Source organism: Bidens hawaiensis, unplaced genomic scaffold (genome assembly GCF_021521415.1).
Source record: "Bidens hawaiensis isolate Kalapana, Puna unplaced genomic scaffold, B.hawaiensis_p1.1 tig00025810_1, whole genome shotgun sequence".
Lineage (NCBI taxonomy): Eukaryota > Viridiplantae > Streptophyta > Magnoliopsida > Asterales > Asteraceae > Bidens > Bidens hawaiensis.
Genome location: NW_027494146.1, coordinates 65,825 through 86,012, shown reverse-complemented (window position 1 = coordinate 86,012; position 20,188 = coordinate 65,825). Strand labels below are relative to the sequence as shown.

At 33.7% G+C, this 20,188-nt stretch overlaps 1 protein-coding gene across 2 annotated transcripts; it reads left to right on the top strand.

Annotated features, from left to right (window-relative positions):
* The first annotated feature begins 8,530 nt into the window (after positions 1-8,530).
* On the top strand, positions 8,531-15,897 carry LOC143572350 (putative WRKY transcription factor 75). Of its 2 annotated transcripts, none has more exons than XM_077057535.1 (2): positions 8,531-9,031; positions 15,732-15,897. In XM_077057535.1, the coding sequence occupies exons 1-2, from the start codon at positions 8,535-8,537 to the stop codon at positions 15,895-15,897; spliced, it is 663 nt and encodes a 220-aa protein (XP_076913650.1). In that variant the 5' UTR covers positions 8,531-8,534. The 2 variants fall into 2 exon arrangements, with proteins under 2 accessions (XP_076913650.1, XP_076913649.1); XM_077057534.1 differs by having other exon boundaries at positions 15,720-15,897.
* The last annotated feature ends 4,291 nt before the right edge of the window (positions 15,898-20,188 follow it).

Below are 20,188 nucleotides of genomic sequence, written 5' to 3'. Positions count from 1 at the left end.
GGCTTACAAAACGATGGCATTCTATCTTTCCATCCATGTAGGACGAGATGCTATAACCATCGCCACTATGTATTCATCAGGTATGCGCACCCATAGTCAATGCTCAATGTGATGCGTCAATCTCTTACTATGGGTTGGTCCTATAGCTTTTGAATCAACTTACAACTACGAAAAAGACATGATTAGCAACTTGAAAAAGACATGATTAGCAACTTGCAGGTAAGAGTGTATAAGTTGTTAAATTCTAACTCTTTCGTTCATATGAGACGAATTGTTACATGTTGGGATCACACACGAATTAGGGTTTCACGTGCTTATAAAGAGTATCATGTTATAGCCACTAGTAGCATGGTGGGTGTCTTGTATACCTTTCGAAATATTCAGAGCTGTTTTCAAGAATCACTTAAAAATTTTGGGCCAAAAACAGATATAAATTCGAGCCTTAGGTAAAATATAAATTTGATAACTCATATATAAAAAGTAAATGATTCGATGATAATCGAGCCATAAAGTTGATAATTTGAGGCTAATACAGTTTTTTTTTTTAAATACACATATATAAAAAAAATTATAAGGATGTTAGGATTTTAATGAGAGAGTTCACATCCAAACATATAGTGAGAAGTTTAAATATTTTATAAAGTCGTGAAATCCTTCATGTGCGAATCCCACTTACCAAACAAGAACCTTTTCAATATAAAATAAAACAAAATGTCATGTAATTTACTAAACATCTATTATTGTGTATTGATGATTTATCGTGTTATACAGGTGGCATTTGACGTTGTAACATTTATATTATCATTTATCACGGACAAGTTAATTTATTTGGAAAAATTCATATATTATTATATAGATTATAAATTTAGAATTTTAAATAATATTTTGGACCATATCTTGAATTATTGGTGGGAATGATGCAAGACGAAGATGGCCTTATGGGAATATTTAAATGTGAAAATGTATGATAGTTTGGGGACGCCGAATTTTGCGTTCACGCTTTTGATGGTAAGTGCAAGAGATGGTCAAATATATTTTATAAAATTTAAATATATTAAATAGTATAGTTGGAGATTAAATATGTATAACATAACCTACCACTACAATTGTTTATTAAAATACAATAAAATATTTTAAGAAATAATATTTTATTTGTACTAAATGACAAACATAACTTTTTACATAAAGAGATTATACTGAAAAAAATAACGATGAGGTGACTAGTTTTAAAGTATCAGTAGCTACCGTAATATTTAAATCTAAGGTAAAATGCGGACTAAGAAACAATATGAAATAGACGTTGTTGAACTAAACAAAATAATATTACACTTTTCACTTCTTACAATAATTTTTTCTATCCACTTATATTAGTGTGAAAAGGAAAATCAAGATACATCAATCGAAATATCAAATCAGCCTGCCATAACAAGATTATCATCAAGAAACGGAGCCAATGATCCCACAAAAGCCGCGCTCAAACATGCCCCGTTTCTTAAATCACCAACGTGTTTTCGACTTAATGCTAGTGAGTGAGTGAGACGAGAGCTTCATAGTTAAGCGTGCTTAGGTAGAAGTAGTAGCATGATGAGTGACCTCATGAAAGTCTCCACTTGGGCAACCAAAAAACAAATTCGTGAACTCTTTGCCGGCAAAACGGACAATATTAGTAGTGCGAGAAGCCGAATGTTACAAGTGGTATAAGAGCCATTCCTTTACCGTTCGGGATAGTGGGACAAACCTCATCAAGGATGCTGAGTCCCTGGGGGTGCCGAGAGGTACACCTTAGACAAATCCCACATCCTGGGTTGGATGGAGGGCTGGGGTTGTAACACCCTAGGCAAATCCTGCATCGGCCGTGGACAGGAGCGATATTTTGTTCATAAGTAAATGTCTCCGCTCTTAAATCACCAACGTGTTTTGCGTTTAATGCTAGTAGATGATCAGAGAAGAGCTCCACAATTAAACATGCTCAGATGGAAGTAGTAGCAGAATGCAGTGGCGGAACTTGAGCATTTACCTAGAGGGGGCCGAAAATATTAGGCTTATCATAAGTTTATAGGCATAAAAAAATCCAATTTTTTATTTTTTGCTAAATAAAGAACATAAATCCCAAAAAACAAAACAAAATAAACTAGTTATTACCCATAAACGAAAAATGACGAGTTTTTCAAATTTCATATTATTTGATTAAAAAGATATTTCATAGCATTTTAGCTGAAAGTAAAGTTATTTTATATGTAAAGTTATTTTATTTTCTATACGTAGGAAATTAAAAATATGTTGTCCACACTTCACAATAATATGTTAAAGGAAAAATTCTCAAAATAGCTTTTTTAGATAGAGGATTTTTAAAGTAGGTTTTTTTTTCTTATAATTATTTAAAATTTGGATTTGAGAGACTTTGAGAAAAGGAAATTATTATGGGGTAGCAGGCTAAATCTTAAAAGAAAGGAAGGGAGCAGGTAAGATTTGAGAAAATATTGAAGGTAAAGTTTAAATTTTTTGAAATATTGATTTTTTCTATACTTTTTTCTCAAGAAACAGTCTCCCAAAACTGTTTTTTTATGTTTTCTACATAGCTAGTTCATATTTTCAAATTCTTGTAAAATATATTTTTTACAATTATATCCCTGAACCACCACCACTACCTTGAACCACCACCGTCACCAACGCCGTCACTGCCACCACTGCCGCCTCCGACACCACTGCACCATAGCTGCCGTCGCCCCCACCCCATCACTACCACCGTCACCCGCCGCCGCTGCACCCACTATTTGAAACCCCGGACTCATGTGTTTTCACCATTCGGATCTATTCGAACGCCATCCATGGTTCCTGGTTTTGACACTCGGGCTTTATCAAGCTGTTGTGAAAAATGATCAAGACAGACAGTCTACTCCACTGGATCAACCAGCATTGTAACTAACACCTCCTTTCAAACTGCATACACTTGATCTTCACCATCATCTAGTATACTACTAATAATAATAATATTTCCCCCATCTTTATCTAGATCATGTTCTTGTTCTGAATGAACTTCTTGCTGTAAATAAGTATGGATAATGACACTCACCGGTCAGTATCTCTACGAGCAAGCCGTCGCCCTGACCGTTCACACAACATCTTACAATACGAAAGATCGGTGATGGGTGCAGCGGCGGCGGGTGACGATGGTGGTGATGTAGGGATGGTAATGGGTCAGGTTTGGGTCGGGTTTAGGTATTCCCAAACCCATACCCAGTTATAAAAGTCCATCCCAAACCCATCGGGTTTTAATCGGGTAATTACCCGTCGGGTTTCGGGTTTTCCCATCGAGTTTCGGGCTTCCTATCGGGTTTTGACAAAATACTCGTCAGGTATACCCGGTTCAAAACCCGTCGGGTTTCTACCGAGGTTTTGACAAAATATAACTAATCTTATAAAGATGGTTAACATAAAGGTAAAATATCTCAAATAATTGGCATAAACAAGTTTCGACAAATAATATATTTGGAATATAGTATATGTATAATATAATAAGCTATATCGGGTACATCGGGTATATAATCCGGTAAATGGGTCTATGTTATCGGGTAATCGGGTATATTAGAAATCCCAAACCCGCGAAAAACTTCGAAACTATTCCCAAACCCTAATGGGTCGGGTATTACTTGTCCCATTTATGTCGGGTTTCGGGTTTTCCCATCGGGTTCCGATTTCATTGCCATCCCTATGGTGATGGGGTGGGGGCGACAGCGGCTATGGTGCAACGGTTTTGGAGGCGGCTTGGTGGTAGTGACGATGGTGGTGACGGCGTTAGTGATGGTGGTTCAAGGGTATAATTGTAAAAAATATATTTTACAAGAATTTGAAAATATGAACTGGCTAGGTAGGAAACATAAAAAAACAGTCCTGGGAGACTGTTTTTTGAGAAAAAAAAGTTTTTAAAATATTTGAGTTTTTCCTTCAATATTTCAAAAATTTGAACTTTACCTTCAATATTTTCTCAAATCTTACCTGCTCCCTCCCTTCTTTTAAGATTTGGCCTGCTACCCCATAATAATTTTCTTTTCCCAAAGTCTCTCTCAAGTCCAAATTTTAAATAATTCTAAGGAAAAAAAGACTACTTTGAGAATCCTCTCTCTAAAAAAGACTATTTTGAGAATTTTCCCATATATTAACCCCGCTACATTTTTATCTTTTATACATAGCACATTCCTACTTTCTTTAAATAAATAGCATAGCATCATTAAAAGTTGTATGGGCTGTATGTGCGTCATTTCTAAGCCCAAATTCCCGGGGGGGGGGGGGGGGGGGCAGTCCCTCCCCGCCCTTCAAATATTCCGTCCATGGCATAATGAGTGATCTTCTGAAAAGTTTCTACCTGGGCAACCAAAAACAAATTCTTGTGCTCTTCGTAAGCAAAGTGAACAATATTGATGGTGCGAGAAACCAGAGGTCACACGACTCTTGAGTTTGATCTTCCAACAAGCGCACCCACATGGGTATTAGGGTTAGGTTTACCTGAGAAATAATAGCTTGAGAAGCCATCGTTCCAGCCCCACCTTAGTCAAGTGGGCATAGAGGATGCACCTTGACAATTCCCTTGTACGCATTACATGCTACCGTACCCAACCATGTATCGCATTTTTAGAGGGTTGTTTCATAGAATATATGAAACCTGAAAAAATTTTATATACATCGTAATTGGTTTACAAACCTTTCACTCATGCCTCCTTAGTTTTACGAAAATTAAACTGGGATTTTTCAAACAGATTTGATTCAAGTAGAAGTGAAAGTCTTGGGTTCACATTGGACAACTCCTATTGAGTATGTTGGAGTAGGCAACGAGGCAAGTAACACCGTGAAAGAACTTGATGCAATAAAGCATATTGTAAACTGTCATTATCTCTAGTGTACAAAAATCCTCCTGTTTAGTCATTAATATACAATTTCCAAACTTGACATTTGAAACCACAGTGTTTATGAAAGTTAAAAATACAATTGTTGAAGATGTCAACAGTCAAAATACAAGAGCCACCAAAATAAATAAATGATAGGTAAAATGTGGTTTTCGTCACTGTAGTTTGTCCAAATATGCGGTTTTAATCTAATACTTTAAAAGTTGATATTTTCGTCCATGTGGTTTCATTTTACTTGCAATTAAGCCCGACCCCACTAACCCCGTTAAATCTAGTTGTTAAACCCATCAGCGTGCCCCTCACGTGAGAGACAGGTTTGTCATGTTTCTCCTCAAATAAACCCCACTCCTAATACTCATACCCCTCACGTAAGGGGCTGAGGTGTATTTGGGAACAAAAAAGGACAAAATGGCCCCTCACGTGAGAAGCACGTTGATGGGTTTAATGATCAGACTTAGCGGGGCTAGTGTGGTCGGGTTTAATTGCAAGTGAAATGAAATCACGTGGACGAAAATCACAAATTTAAAATTATTGGATTAAACCGCATATTTAGACAAATCACATGAATAAAAACCTCATTTCACTCTTATGGGATATTCTAGAGAAGTGAAGTCTTCTATGAGTCTGTTAGTCATATATGGGCCTGGCCCATTTTATTTGGAAAGGCTCTACAAAAAATCTAACCGTAATTTGGGTTTTCATTTTTCCCGAAAGGCAATTTTTTGTTTATTCTGTGGAACTCAAACCTAGATGGTGAAGAAAATAAAGAATAAAAAAATATTGATTAGTTGTTAGCGGGTGACCTCACCTTTTTTCATGCCGTAACGCTAGTTATTGTGGTAACTAACACCCCATAATGTTGTGGCGCAGTGTAGTTAGCGTCCCTTTTACAGTCGTATAACAACCAGCCTAACCTATCTTTTTGGAAGTAAACATTTGAGCTTTCACATGCGAGCAACATGCAATTTAATCTTTTGGAAGTATTCATTTCAGCTTTTATGAGAATAGTCATTACCAACTAAGAAAAAAAAATTCCAATTTGCCATTGCTAGTTGTTAAAATATATTAAATATATGTTTTCTTTCAATTCAATATCATACATATTAACTTATTAAGGGTTGTTTGTTTTTCTAATGTGTTATTTTGCATATGAGCTGATGACTGATTGGACTAATGTAGATGGGCTTATTTACCGGGCCCGTTTATTTTCATACACATTGATGGATCATAGAGTTTATGGATAGTCTAACCGCCTATATTGGAGTCTAATATAAGTGGTTGAATATAATTACAACACAATCTAATGAAATTTTAATTAATTGTATCACTTTATTAATTTTATGAAACGGCTCCAACTAGGAGATTAAAAGCAAAATAGAAAAAGGTAATATAGAAGGGGACGGAAGAACAAATAATCGGAGAGGAAGATGAGAAGAAGAAACCATTTTACACTCTTTAACAATATTCACATCACTATGCGCTTCAATCTCGACTGTTTATATCCGGCAACCATTCCCACAACCCGTTCACTTGGTGGGCTTTTTGAATTGGACTGCCAGGTCGGGCCAGCTCCCAAGTACGGTTCATAACATGACCGCTCACGTTTTACTCCCTGTTTTTCATCTCTCGCTTCTCTCATATTTATCTTTCTCTCTCTCAAGTTAGGATTTATGATTTGTTGGTTTCTATTCTTTGAAAGTTTAACAATTATGATTTGAGCTTGTATTTTATCTTGTGCATATTGATTGTATCACTTTCTTTTATCTTGTGTTTTGACACTGAAGCATGGAGTAATAATTCTTGATTTGTGAATGACGTTCAGATACAGTTTTCGTCACACCAGTGACGAATTACATGATTCTCTAAACAAACTACTTTGCGTTCTCTTAAAACGAGCTAACACACGTATGCTTAATACTAATTCACCAACGCCAAGTGAGAACACCCCCATATGATTAAAAAGAAGAGAAAGCCCATGAATGAGCAGTACATAGAAAAATACAAAGAGCTAAATTAGGAGACGAGGATCTTGGTTACGATGTAACACATGCCTTTGATCAAATCATAACCAATGCTATACAATTGATGAGAACATTTACGATCAACGGAATAATCAATAGGAATATCCTTAAAAAATGATTATTTTAGATCAAACACATGAATGGCATGCTTGTTGGTGCCGTTCTAATGAGTACATTGGCCAACAAACGTACCAGATGAGATTAACTTACCCTGTTGTGAAAACGGATGACAAGCAGATACCAAGTGGCTCCTCTCTCACCCCTCTAATGGCTATATCAGTTTTATGAATAATATTACCAATGATAATAAAATTTAAATACTAACTTCTCTGATGGTTATTTTATACAATGGTAATAAAAAGTTGATAAAAGCTAATAACACTAGCTATAAATAAATACTTCTATATACTTCAAATTCACACCAACCATATTTCTCTCATAACACTTGCATAAGTTTAAGGATTTACGTAGCAAAGCAATCTATAAAGTGTTTTCGAGACGATTTAGTCAATCATGTGTGGTCTATTAAAAAAAGGTTTAGTTTTTGCATTTCTTTTAATTATGCAAAGTTTTATGTAATGCAATGTTTTTTATTTATTTATTTAACGTTTTATTTTAATTTTTAAACTTGATTTAATTATAATTTTTAATGTTTAATTTAAATGGCATTTTTAATTTGTATTTAATATAAAGTTATAATTTTTTATTTAAATAATACGTTATATATAACATATTAATATATTATAAAAGTATTCAATTAAATAAATTAGCTGTAGAAGAAAATTAGCGTTTCTTAAGGAAGCTTAGAATCTGATTATGTGACTATTTATAAAAATTTGTTGTTGTAAGTACTCTTAAAAAATTACTTAAGGGTTAAATTGGTGTTGCTTTGGATAAGATTTGCATGTACCGTATTATTTTTTATTTAAAAAGTATATGGTGAGGTGTAAAACAAGTTTCATTTTTGAAAATCCTAGATTACTTGTCAGTCGAAATAACAAACGGTATCTAACCATCTAGGACACTAATTAACACATTTTTTTTCCAATTTTGTACGTATTCTTAAAAGGTTAAATATTTAAATACTTTTATATGAATTCAGATATTATATACTTTTTAACCTAATAATAATTTATAACTTACACAAATTCCACAAGCTGAGTGAATACCAATTTTCTAAACTACCCACAACAACGATTGATATGTACTCTTCACTCTAAATAACCTTGACTGGTTGTTAAACAACATATCCTTTGTGTGCGAGAGATTGATATATTTAAAACTTATAATATATAAAATATATTCACTTTGCATGTAAATAAATGTATTCATGAATTGACAAGAGCGTTACACATGGAACCAAAAGGTATTTCTTAGCTTAGCTACATCTTTTAACAATGTATATTGTTCAACAAAGTTAGGTAACATTTAGTTGGTCTTCTGCAACTTATATATCTATATCTATATAATATATTAATATACACACACACACATGTTCACATATGTATATATATATATATATATAACAAGTGTGTGGGACAGACCAACCTCTTTCATCTACATTCATCTTATTATCTTCTTTTTCTCTCTAGATTATATATATCTTTCTAGCATGGAAGGAGATGAACATGCTTCACAAGCTCCTATGAATGACAACATGGTAAACATGAACAATAATATTAATCCATATATGTTGGATTACATGAGTGGTACTACCCCAATGATTAATAATCCAATGTTTCAGTACCCTCCATCGTCATCTTCTCCGGTTTTGCCGCAGTTACCTGTAAGCATGAATGATCATTTGGATCATAATAATAGTAATATGAATAATAATAGTTTGGAGAGTAGTAATGTGGATTGGGTTAGTCTTCTTTCTGGTTTCATGCATGGGGATCAAGGATCAACGATGGGGAGGCGGGTGAGTGAAGGAGATGAAAAGATTAACGCGCTTAGATTAAGCGAGAAATCGATGAAAAGTGGGAGGGGTAAGAAGGTGACACCATCTAGGGTTGCATTTCATACAAGAAGTAGTGAGGATATTCTTGATGATGGTTACAAATGGAGAAAATATGGGCAAAAATCGGTCAAGAATAGTCAACATCCAAGGTACCTAGCTCATTACATACATCTATCTCTACGTGTGTGTGTATATATATATATATATATATATATATATATATATATATATATTCTGAGTTCTTTTTCCTGGTTTGGTGAATTTAGCCAGAGTTTGATGGTTTTTAGGGGTGCATGGCATCGTTGAATCGTTTTTGGTGATTCCGTCGTCTAAGATAGTAGATCCCACCAAAACTTGCCACATGCACACCAAACAAGCATGTGACATGCAAGGTGGCTAGTGAGAAAAGGCATGGTCCGCTATATGAGATAGTTGAATCCCTAAGAACGCTTCACAATCGATTTGGACAACCATAAACCAACTTCTTTTGGCTAAATCCACCAAACCATCTAAAATCTCCGTGCATCTATTTATCTCTCATGTGTGTCACTAGCGCACGTATATATAACTTCGATATTATTTTCTCAAAAAGACATTGAGTATCAACATAAAACTGAGTGAACTGAACTTATAGATTTTGTTTATCTAACTATGAACTAGAAAGGAAGATTAAAAGGTTTCAAACATTTAAACAAAACTTATGTAAACATGTATGAATGTATGACTTTTTTTTTATACCAACTAGCTAGCGATGCTAGCAAAATGAAAGGGTGCGTTCTATTAGTAACTCTAGGTATTGTTTTGAAGAGAGTAATTAATTGATGCATGTCATGATTTATAAGATACTGAGAACCTAAGTATTTGACATTTGCATCATGTGATCATGATTGATACATAAAAGACTAGGGGTATTATGCACATAATGTATTTGAAAATTGTGATAAAAATATGAACCCAGACATGAGGTGAATATGCATTGCTTTAACGAACTTATTTTTTTCTCTTTGCGTAGTAGAGCATTTCTATTGGAATCTCTATCTTCGTCTTCAAAAAAAATTTACAATTCTTTTAATTTTGTTTAAGGTCTTACATCTTATTCTACGATAGTGTTTCTATACCTTTTCCCCTCTTTTTCTTGCATGTTTTAGGTAAAAACCAAAGCACCCTGTGTTACAAACTGAAAGGGTTCATGTACAATATTGGATTTAGATATGTGAATCCAATATTTAAAATTTGGAGAGAGATTGAGATTTGGATGAATAAGAAAAATATGATAAATTTCTAAAATTGAAGAACCAAAAAGCAAATGTATATATTGCAATTACATCTGAATTATAAAATCTTATATTTATTTCCATTTTAAGTTTTAAATTTTAGCATAAATTATCCAACTCAACTAAATTAACTTATCTACCTTCTAACTATATTATTATCTACATGTTATATTAAAGCAACATAATTGTTCCATATGTCATTCAATTAGACTCTCCACATAAGCTCCACATAAACTCCAAATGTATAAGTTTCTATTTTTACAATTTTCCTTTCATGAATGGTAAAAAGAAAAATATGTTGTTGGTGAGAATTAAACTCACTACCTTGCTTTTAAAAATTTATGGCTTTCCAACTCAACTAAAATGAATTGATATTAGTCTTCTCTTTTTCTTAATTAGTATAGATTCACAACCTTCATTTTATTACTCTTAAAATGCAAATACAAATTATTCTTACTAATTTATGTATTTTTGAAAATTATTTATATGTTATGAAACCATAAGACGCGTTAATATATATATTATTAAATTTAACTTTTTCATTTTACCTTTTAACCACCCGTGTATCACACGGGCAATATCATAGTAATTTATTAAAACAAAATCATTATTTCACATGCCATTTAACTAGAGTAGTCAACTAGGATGCCAACTAATATTATTACCATTTATAAAATTACTAACAAAGCTATAAATATAACTTTAAATGTTGTATTAAATTATGTTTTTAGATATTTATAAATTATAAAATTTTATTTATCGTTATTTATATTTTATAAATCCATAAGATATGTTATTATATATATTATTAAATTTAATATTTTATTACGTTTTTGTAAGGCCCCGAACCCGGTAACCCTACTTTAGCGTCGGATTTACTCATAAACACAGTTCTTCAAATCAGAGTTTATTAAAACTTTTCGCGGAATATAAAACATCAATCATTTGTTACAAAACATTAAATCTTTTCTTTGATACCATAACACAAAACTTTATAATTAAAACATCTTTACTTCTTTCTTCAGATGCCAGCCGTTCAATCCATGCCGTGTGTCATCCTCATGCTAACTCTATAATCAGCTCACCTGCGTGCATACTAAAAGTCAGCTACGCTGAGTGAGTTATAGTTAATCGAACGCCATACAATACATACACATACATACATATCTGTAGATACATATCCATACTTCACTAGTTACCCTTCTATTCTACATACATACTTGCTACCATACATACATACATATCTACAATCACTAACCTCAGTCTACCGAGAGTACGTTCATAGTTCACCGTCTATATCTGTACTCAAGGTCGTGAACACGTACAAGGTTCGCAGTCCTTACCTATGTTCACCATTTATGGTACGTACAAGGATCGCGGTCCTTCCCTATACCATAGTACATCCACAACACGTACAAGGTTCGCAGTCCTTCCCTATGTTGCAACCTAATTCATAGCACGTACGAGGTTCGCAGTCCTCCCCTATGCTACAAAATCAGCACGTATAAGGTTCACAGTCCTTTCCTATGCTGAAATACATCCACAACACGTACAAGGTTCGTATTCCTTCCCTATGTTGCAACCTAATTCATAGCACGTACGAGGTTCGCAGTCCTCCCCTATGCTACAAATACAGTACGTATAAGGTTCACAGTCCTTTCCTATGCTGACGCCTATCTACATTACGTATAATGTTCGCAGTCCTTATCTACGTTTACATATATCATCTACTTCACGTATAAGGCTCGCAGTCCTTAACTACGCCATCACCAGCCGAGTCTATGTCCGACAGAAACTAGAGGGATTTGCCATCCTAACTTACTATGTCGAACGTAGAACTCACATGTCATTCGTGTACCTATATACACATACTTACATTATAACATAAGAACACTCTAGGCATTCTTTACCTCATTCATTTAACAACCATACCCCTTGTCGACACGTGCAATATCCGAAGATCGTTCACGCCCCGACAAGTATTCATTTGAAATATTCATACATCTTCGATGTATAATATTCGTACCTTTATTTTTAACCTGACAGTACGCGCAATATCCGAAGATCGTTCGCGTACCGACAAGCAATCATCATATCTATCACACATATCACATATGACATACATTTATCACTTAGGATAAATGTATTAACAACACATCGAGTATGCACACAGCCCCGAAAACATAACAAGGAATGGGGCTAGAAACTCACCTGAACACAGTTACGTTCACCGTTAATCGTAATCCCTTTCTTCAGCTGTGCACGGCTGACTGTATAACAAGTACACGTATCAAACAACTATCACTACTCATATCATATTTCCAGTCTTAACTACTACCCACAACGAACGGGGGTCCGGGGGCAGCGCCCCTGGCAGCGGGGTATAGGGGCGGCAGCCCCTAGCAGGGTCCAAGGGGCAGAGCCCCTGGCTGGGGTCGAGCTGCCAGGTCAGCTTGGAAAAATTTTATTTACATTAACTGTCTTAACACATTTTCCATTAGGTTTTTTTTTTAATTTATTTTCTAAGCGAACTTAACTTTAGGCGAAGTTAAACCTTAAGCGAACTTAGCTTTAGGCGAAGTTAAACCTTAGGCGAACTTAGCTTTAGGCGAAGTTAAACCATAGGCGAACTTAGCTTTAGGCGAAGTTAAACCTTAGGCGAACTTAGCTTTAGGCGAAGTTCATCAGGCGAACTTAGCTTGCAGGCGAAGTTCATCAGGCGAACTTAGCTTGCAGGCGAAGTTGTCGTCTGCAGGTTCTGTTCGCTCTTAAATCCTTTGTTCCTTAACCAAATAACTCGATTTAGGTACCCATGGAATCGTCTGACCAGCGCCTACAAACCCCAACTATCAAATCGACCTAACATCGATGTTTAGAGGGTGCGATTTAGGCATATAGGTTACGGGTCCTTTTTATCAATCGATTAACCCATCAAATCATAACCATTTTCAGTAAGTTTAGCTTTGTTGGATTCGTTTTTACTATACAAACTCAGATCTACCATTTCTCAAATCAAACCGAACCTATACGAACGATTTCTAACCATAAACGTACATTGAACGAGTCGAACTTACGAACACGAGCTGGTCTTGTTGCTTTGGTTCGTCACGACGATCTAGCACCAACTAACGTTTACTCTCTCTCGGATCCTGCTCGTTTATGGTGTGTGTGTTTTGAATGTGTAGAGATTAGAATGGAAAGAGATGAGGTTTAGGGTTTTATGGTGGTTTAGGGGATATTTATATCCCTTAAAGCCCATGGACCTAAGACCCATTCTCATTTAACCCATCTCAATTAATCTAACACTAGCCCGACTCATACCAACTCCTACTCTATTATTTATTTCCCGAACCCGAGTCAACTTTCCCTCTATTATTAAGTAATATAATTAATATCATTTTGGAAATTTCGGGATGTTACAGTTTTTTAACCACTTATGTATTACACGGGCTCTATCCTAGTTATATTATATAATACACATTTTAAAAAATAAATTAGTTAAACATTTCAGTCGGCAAACCTACCGGATTCATACAAGACTCATTTAGTTAAACATGTTCATAGGTTCAATACGCAACCATTGGTGCTACAATCACATCTTTAAATTCCGTTTCATATACGTACCCTCTCAAAATTTCACATTTCACAACCAAGAAAAGAAAAATCAGTAAGTCTTTTCATTCTATTAATTGCGATCGCCCTTCCTTCGGTGTGCTTCGTGAATAAATGTTGGAGTGATCATTCGTTTCGTAACTATTTAATGATTATTAGTTTGTATTTGAACTCATTCTGTTTAATGAAAAAAAAAATACTCAAATATTATTGATGATTATAAACTTATACCTTATAAGTTCACATCAGCATAATTTCACCCGTATCTCCAGCTCTCCAAGTGAAAAAGACAACACCAAAAATCCAACAAAAAATGATAAAGTTGTTAACCAATCTTATAATCCTTCTCATCATCTTTAGATATAATATCAAAGTAAATGATATTATGGGTTTATCTTCATGTAAATTTTAGATATTAAGGATTTATCATTTATCTCACATCTAAAGGGTGCAAACGAGTCAAGCCACTCGCAAACTACTCGAGCTTAGATCTATAAAAAGCTCATAGCAAGCTCAGCCTTTTCGAGCTTGACCTGAGCCTAAGCCTCAAATAAAGCTCGTTTAGTCATCGAGACCAAGCTCGAACCTTGTATAGGAAGCTCATTTAGGCTAGTTGAGTCTTAACGAGGCTTGTGTACTTTTAAATATTACCTCTTTTAGACTTCTGTTTATGAATTTTATGTTGCATAGTTGAGCTCGAGTCGAGTTAAGACTCATTTAAGTTTTCTCTCCAAGTACATACAAAACAATTAAAATTATGTATACATTAACTAATAAATAACGAACGATCCGAGCAAAAACTTGAAAAACAACTCACGGCCCGAGCCCGAGCTTTCGATTACGTACAGTTGAGGAACTTTTCATGTGGAAAGAGTGTTTGAATTCTTAACATTTTAATTCATAATAAAATGTGCCCCGTTTTGACCTCTGTCTCTTTTTGGTGAGCAATAATATGAGTAAATAAGGTGACCTAACATTTCTATCCTAACTACTATTAAAGCACTAATTTCTTTTCTCTTTAGAGAACTTTTAACCGGTCCGGTGAAACTTTCCTAAAAATATTTTAAAAGTGAAAATTATTCTTAAAATTTCCACTAAATTTTGATGGGTTAGTTTGGATCAAATCAACTAACTTTTATAACCACTTTGATTCGATTTTTAAAATTTTACAATATTTTATTCAAACATATAAAATAGATGAAATTTTAATATATCAAGTTTGAAAATTTATCAATTTTGTAAAACTGTAAAACCTTAAATTAGGGAGGACTAAATATATAACTAGGTTCAAAGCGATACTTTTGAGAATAGTATAATCCATATATACATAGTCTTTGATTGATATAACTTAGAATTGTGTAAGGTATTGTAGAGTTGTAGGTAGCATTTGACTAGCGGGAATCGTGTTCAGAAAGAGAGTGAGGTGAACAGCTACGTAATAATTATCTCTTTTGTGACAATTAAATTAAAAGATACAAATGCATAGATTCTCGTAATTCTCTATTTAAATTTAGTTTTGTATTGAATGATGCTATTTAAATAGAACAAAAGATATAAAAAATTAATAAAATAAGATAAAAAAATTTAATTCATAAAGTAACGAAAGGTATATAGATTAATCCAAATTAATCTTATCTTTAATGGTAAATTTCAATCTATAGATGGTACAAAATAACATATTTTCACACTTTATGGAAAGCAAAATTTTGTCAGCAGCTCCTTTTCATAATATATAGTGTGATAATATTTTTTTTTCTGGTAACATAATTGTAAAAATATATGTCACTTACATCAAATGTTCACTCTATACTTTGTTAAAAGTAAATGCACATATTTGCTTTCTCCATATATGTACATACTTGTTTGTTCTCTATACGTATACATTATTTATTTACAAAACGTTGAAGATATTTACTTTTTTTATTAATTTTTTTGTGGGTTTGAAATGAAGGAGTTACTATAGGTGCACTCGTCATACATGCAACGTGAAGAAGCAAATACAAAGGCTCGCAAAAGACGACTCGATCGTGGTGACAACTTATGAAGGCGTACACAACCATCCTTGTGAGAAGCTCATGGAGACTTTGGCTCCGCTCCTCAAGCAACTCCAGTTTCTCTCCCAATTCTAAGTCATTAAACACCCGCTAATTGTGTTCTTTTAGTATGTACATTTTGATCTTCAACTACTATGTCATCGTTTCTCCTTTATTGGCTTTCTAGTCGTGTATCAAATACCAAAATGAAAGTACAAATCGAGAGAGAAATTAATTAATCGAAAACTGTATGTATAATGTATAACCCGTATCTTCGTATTAATGGAATAGAACAAAATGCTTCTTGTCTTGTTTTGTTAGCGGGCTCACTTAACTACTTAAGTATAGAGTACCAAAAAATAACCTTGAATGTTTATAAAAATCTGAATGTATTTTTAAAAAGGACAGGCTTAGGCCAAACTAAGTGTATGTAGGGCTGTCACTTTTACCCGAGCCCGAACTAACACGACCCGAAAAACCCCCGGAGAAAAGACTAACCCGAACCCGAACCAAAGTAATTCGGGTTGGTTCACGGGTTTTATTTATAAGTTTCAGGTCAACCCGAAAAACCCAACTACACTTTTAGTTTTGAAATTAAATATATTTTTAGGTATAATAGAATCCGAGCCTAATCGACTATTGTCATTCCAACTATTATGGATCGATTGTTTATTGTTAATTTATGTTTCCGTTTATTATTAATAGCAACCGTAATCAAACAACCCGTAATCAAACAACCAAATCATGTTTGATTGAAGACGATATGGTTCGAGTTAGTTACTTAGTTTTACTCTTCTTTTTAATTGTTTTATGACTTTATCAAGTTATTATTTGATTATTTGCGTTACGGGCAAAGAAGAATATGTTGCGTTAGTTTTAGCATTGAAGTTTTTAAAATTTTTATTGTTTTTATGTTTCATTTTCTAGGATACTCGAAGCCCGCCCCAATCCGAAAAAACCCAATCCAAATTACCTAAACCCGAAAAACCTGTGAGAAATTTGGGTTATGTTTCGGGTTAAGATTTAAAATTTGAAACCCAAAGAACCTAACCCGAAAAACGAACCCGACGAACACCCCAAAGTGTATGTCAAAATACGGTGTCATGAATTTTCCGGAGATTCGGTCAACTTCGACCAACAGTGGTCAACTTTTTCATTTGACCCAGCTTTCAAAACTCGTTGAATCATTCAGCAGACCAATATGCCCTTCACCTCCACACCATCTTCCATCCCATTCTTCATCACCAATCTTCATCACCAATCTTCACCTTCGACCATCACCGTTGCCGGACCTCGCTTCCCGCCGCTAGACCTGAACAAGACATCTATTTCTAATCCATCGATTCCATCCGTTGCTAACCAGGTTCAATTTCTATTTCTGACTCAATCGATTCAAATTTAATTGATTTCGGATTTCTATTTAATCCACTTTTTATTGTTTTAATTTAACTGATTCAGTTTAATCGATTTTGATTCTCTAGGGTTGGGTTTAGTTTCTTGTTTAATCATCTGGGGTTGTCTCAGTATTGAAGAAATTGATTAAAGATTGGCTTTTTATAAATGTAATTCTTGATTAAGTTAGATTTTTATGTTAATTTATGGGGTTTGGATGACGGGTTTGATTTTCTTGTTTCATCATATGGGCTTGCAATTTGTTTAGTTTGTGCGACTGTATATAAATATTTACCAAAAGCATAGATTCATGGTAATTTTTGTCGATTTGTTTGCAAATTGATGGATTTTTTTTGTCAATTTATTTGTAAACTAATGGACATTTAACAATTGATATATCAATTCTAATCATATGGATGCTTCATTTCTAGTATTGTGCGTTGCTGTAAATAATGCTGAAATTTACTGATTTATTGGTGCTGTAATAGGCTGTAACAATGGTGTTGTAATTACTGAAAGATAGTGTTGTTAAGTACTGTAAATAGTGCCATGATATGCTGTTAATTGGTGTTGTAATAAGCTGTGAAAATGGTGCTGAAATATGGTGTTGTTAAATGATGTAAATAGTGTTGTGATATGCTGTTAATTAGTGCTGAATTGCTGAAATATGGTGCTGTAAGTAGTACTGTTATATGCTGTTAATTGGTGCTGATATTGCTGTAAAATGGTGATGTATATTTTGCGAAATTATGCTGAAATTTGTAGTAAAAATAGTGTTTAAATATGTTGTAAGTGTTTCTTTAGGCAATTACAAATGGGTCAAAAGTGGTTATGTATGAAATGAGTATATAGTAAACTTATATGGTTTGGTGATGTAGGTGGACAACGGGCGAATGAGTAATTATGCAAACACTTATACGGTTTAATTATGTGTAGATAAGGCTTCGTCATAGTGCAACTCGGGTATGAAGTCTTGGATCAGATCAAGAAGAATATCTTGTGTACGTTAATGGGATAAAAATCTTGTTTTTGTATTTATTAATGTTTTTGCTGCATTTAAATGTAGTGCATAGTTATGTGTTTGTTTTTAACAAATAATTAACATATTAGTTTGTTTTATGTAACTAACATTTTCTTCCAAACCTTTTCTTACAAACTCTTGTTTGTCATTTTGCAAGTTTTAGCGTGGTGAACAGGGGTTGTTGCAGAATAGGGAGGAATAGAGGGCAAATAACATGTTTACCCTTTCAAACGCCATGCCCGAACAGAAACGAGTACGTGTTTTGGGATGCATTCCATCCAACAGCAGCAGTGAATGTGTTAATGGGAAAGAAGGCTTTCAATGGAGGTACTGATGCTGTTTACCCCATAAACATTCAGCAACTAGCAAACATTTGATGTTCAGCAATATGCACACTCATATCTATCCGTCTAGCCATGAAGAAATTTGTGTTTCTTTCGACCTTTAAATGTGTTTGTATTTCTTTGTTTTCAGTTGAAGTTTTTCATATTTTATAGACGTATGGTCTTTTAAATCCCCATAATCATTAAATCATTACACAAAATTAAGCAACCGATCATATATAGTACCCCTGAACTTTGCTATATATATTGAAAGTTTGTTTCAAGATGTATTTTGGTTGTTTATAATGAAAGTTTTGGTCATTCAGTACAACTATTTGGAGCTATGACTAAACAGATATATTTCATTTATCATGAAATAGTTTAGAGAGTAAAATAGTCATTCTGTACAATCATTCAGAGGTCCAAACAAACAAAACTTTACTGGTTCAGCACTTACTGGTTCAGATTCTCTTAATCATTCAGACCTCTTAATGGTTCAACACTTAATGGTTCAGCACTTACCAAACAGCCACTAACTCTAATACATCCTTTATTTTTAATTTCATCTACGGAGCCACATATAACGTACATAATTTTGATATTGGACAAGTTCTCCTACAAGTCCTAATTGAAAGAAGTGAGTGATACATCAACAGTAGTTAGGCTATGTTATGAAGGCATCATTTATAACACATGGGTATGATTGCGTCGTGAACACCGTCCCGCCTCTAACATCCTAGGCCTCCAAGTGCATAACGGCATGAAACACAAATTGTGTTCAGGGATCCACCACGTACACTAACAACCAATTACAAATTATTATTTTGTTTTGTTGTGTTTTTCTTTTCTTTTAATATCTATGTAAACCTAGCTAACCCACACCGTTTAAATTAAAGAGGATGGCTTGTTAAAGCCTCACTGCTTATGTACAATAATGTGATACGCTAACTAGCTCTTGCTAGTTAAACCATAACACACACACAGTTATAGAAAATAAATGTTAAGAATTCAAAAAACTTTCAAGTTTCAACGTGGTTATGGAAAAGTAATTCAGATGTGAGACAAGTCATAAATGATCTAAAATTTACATTAGCAAACCCATAATCGTAACTTAGTTGATATTAGTTATATGATTATCATCATATATATATATATATATAACATCTTTTTATAGTCAACGCCTTTTTTTGTTTAAAAAAACAAATTGCAACGGTCATTTATTCATAGCATTTGTAACAAATTTGATATTTTTATTCATAGCATTTTGCAATAATTTGATATTTTTGCAGCCGTAACATTGTTTGTAATAATAATAATAATAATAATAATAACAAAGAAAAAGGAAACATAATAATAAAAAGGAAACAAAATAACAAAATATTTTTGTTCCAATAATAATATATCATGCATGAAGTTTGTTCTCTATATATTCCAATGGAAGGTAATTTTATGCCGCTTGTGTCAATATATTTATCATATTCATAGCTTAAATACTTCATAACAATCATATTATCTTCTCTTAATTCATTCATACTCTCTCTTTCTTCCATGTAACATTGTTTTATTAATTTTAAACATAATTTGGCATGCTAATTTATCAAATATAAATTGTTCTGCTATTATGTAGAAATAACCTACATAATCTTATATG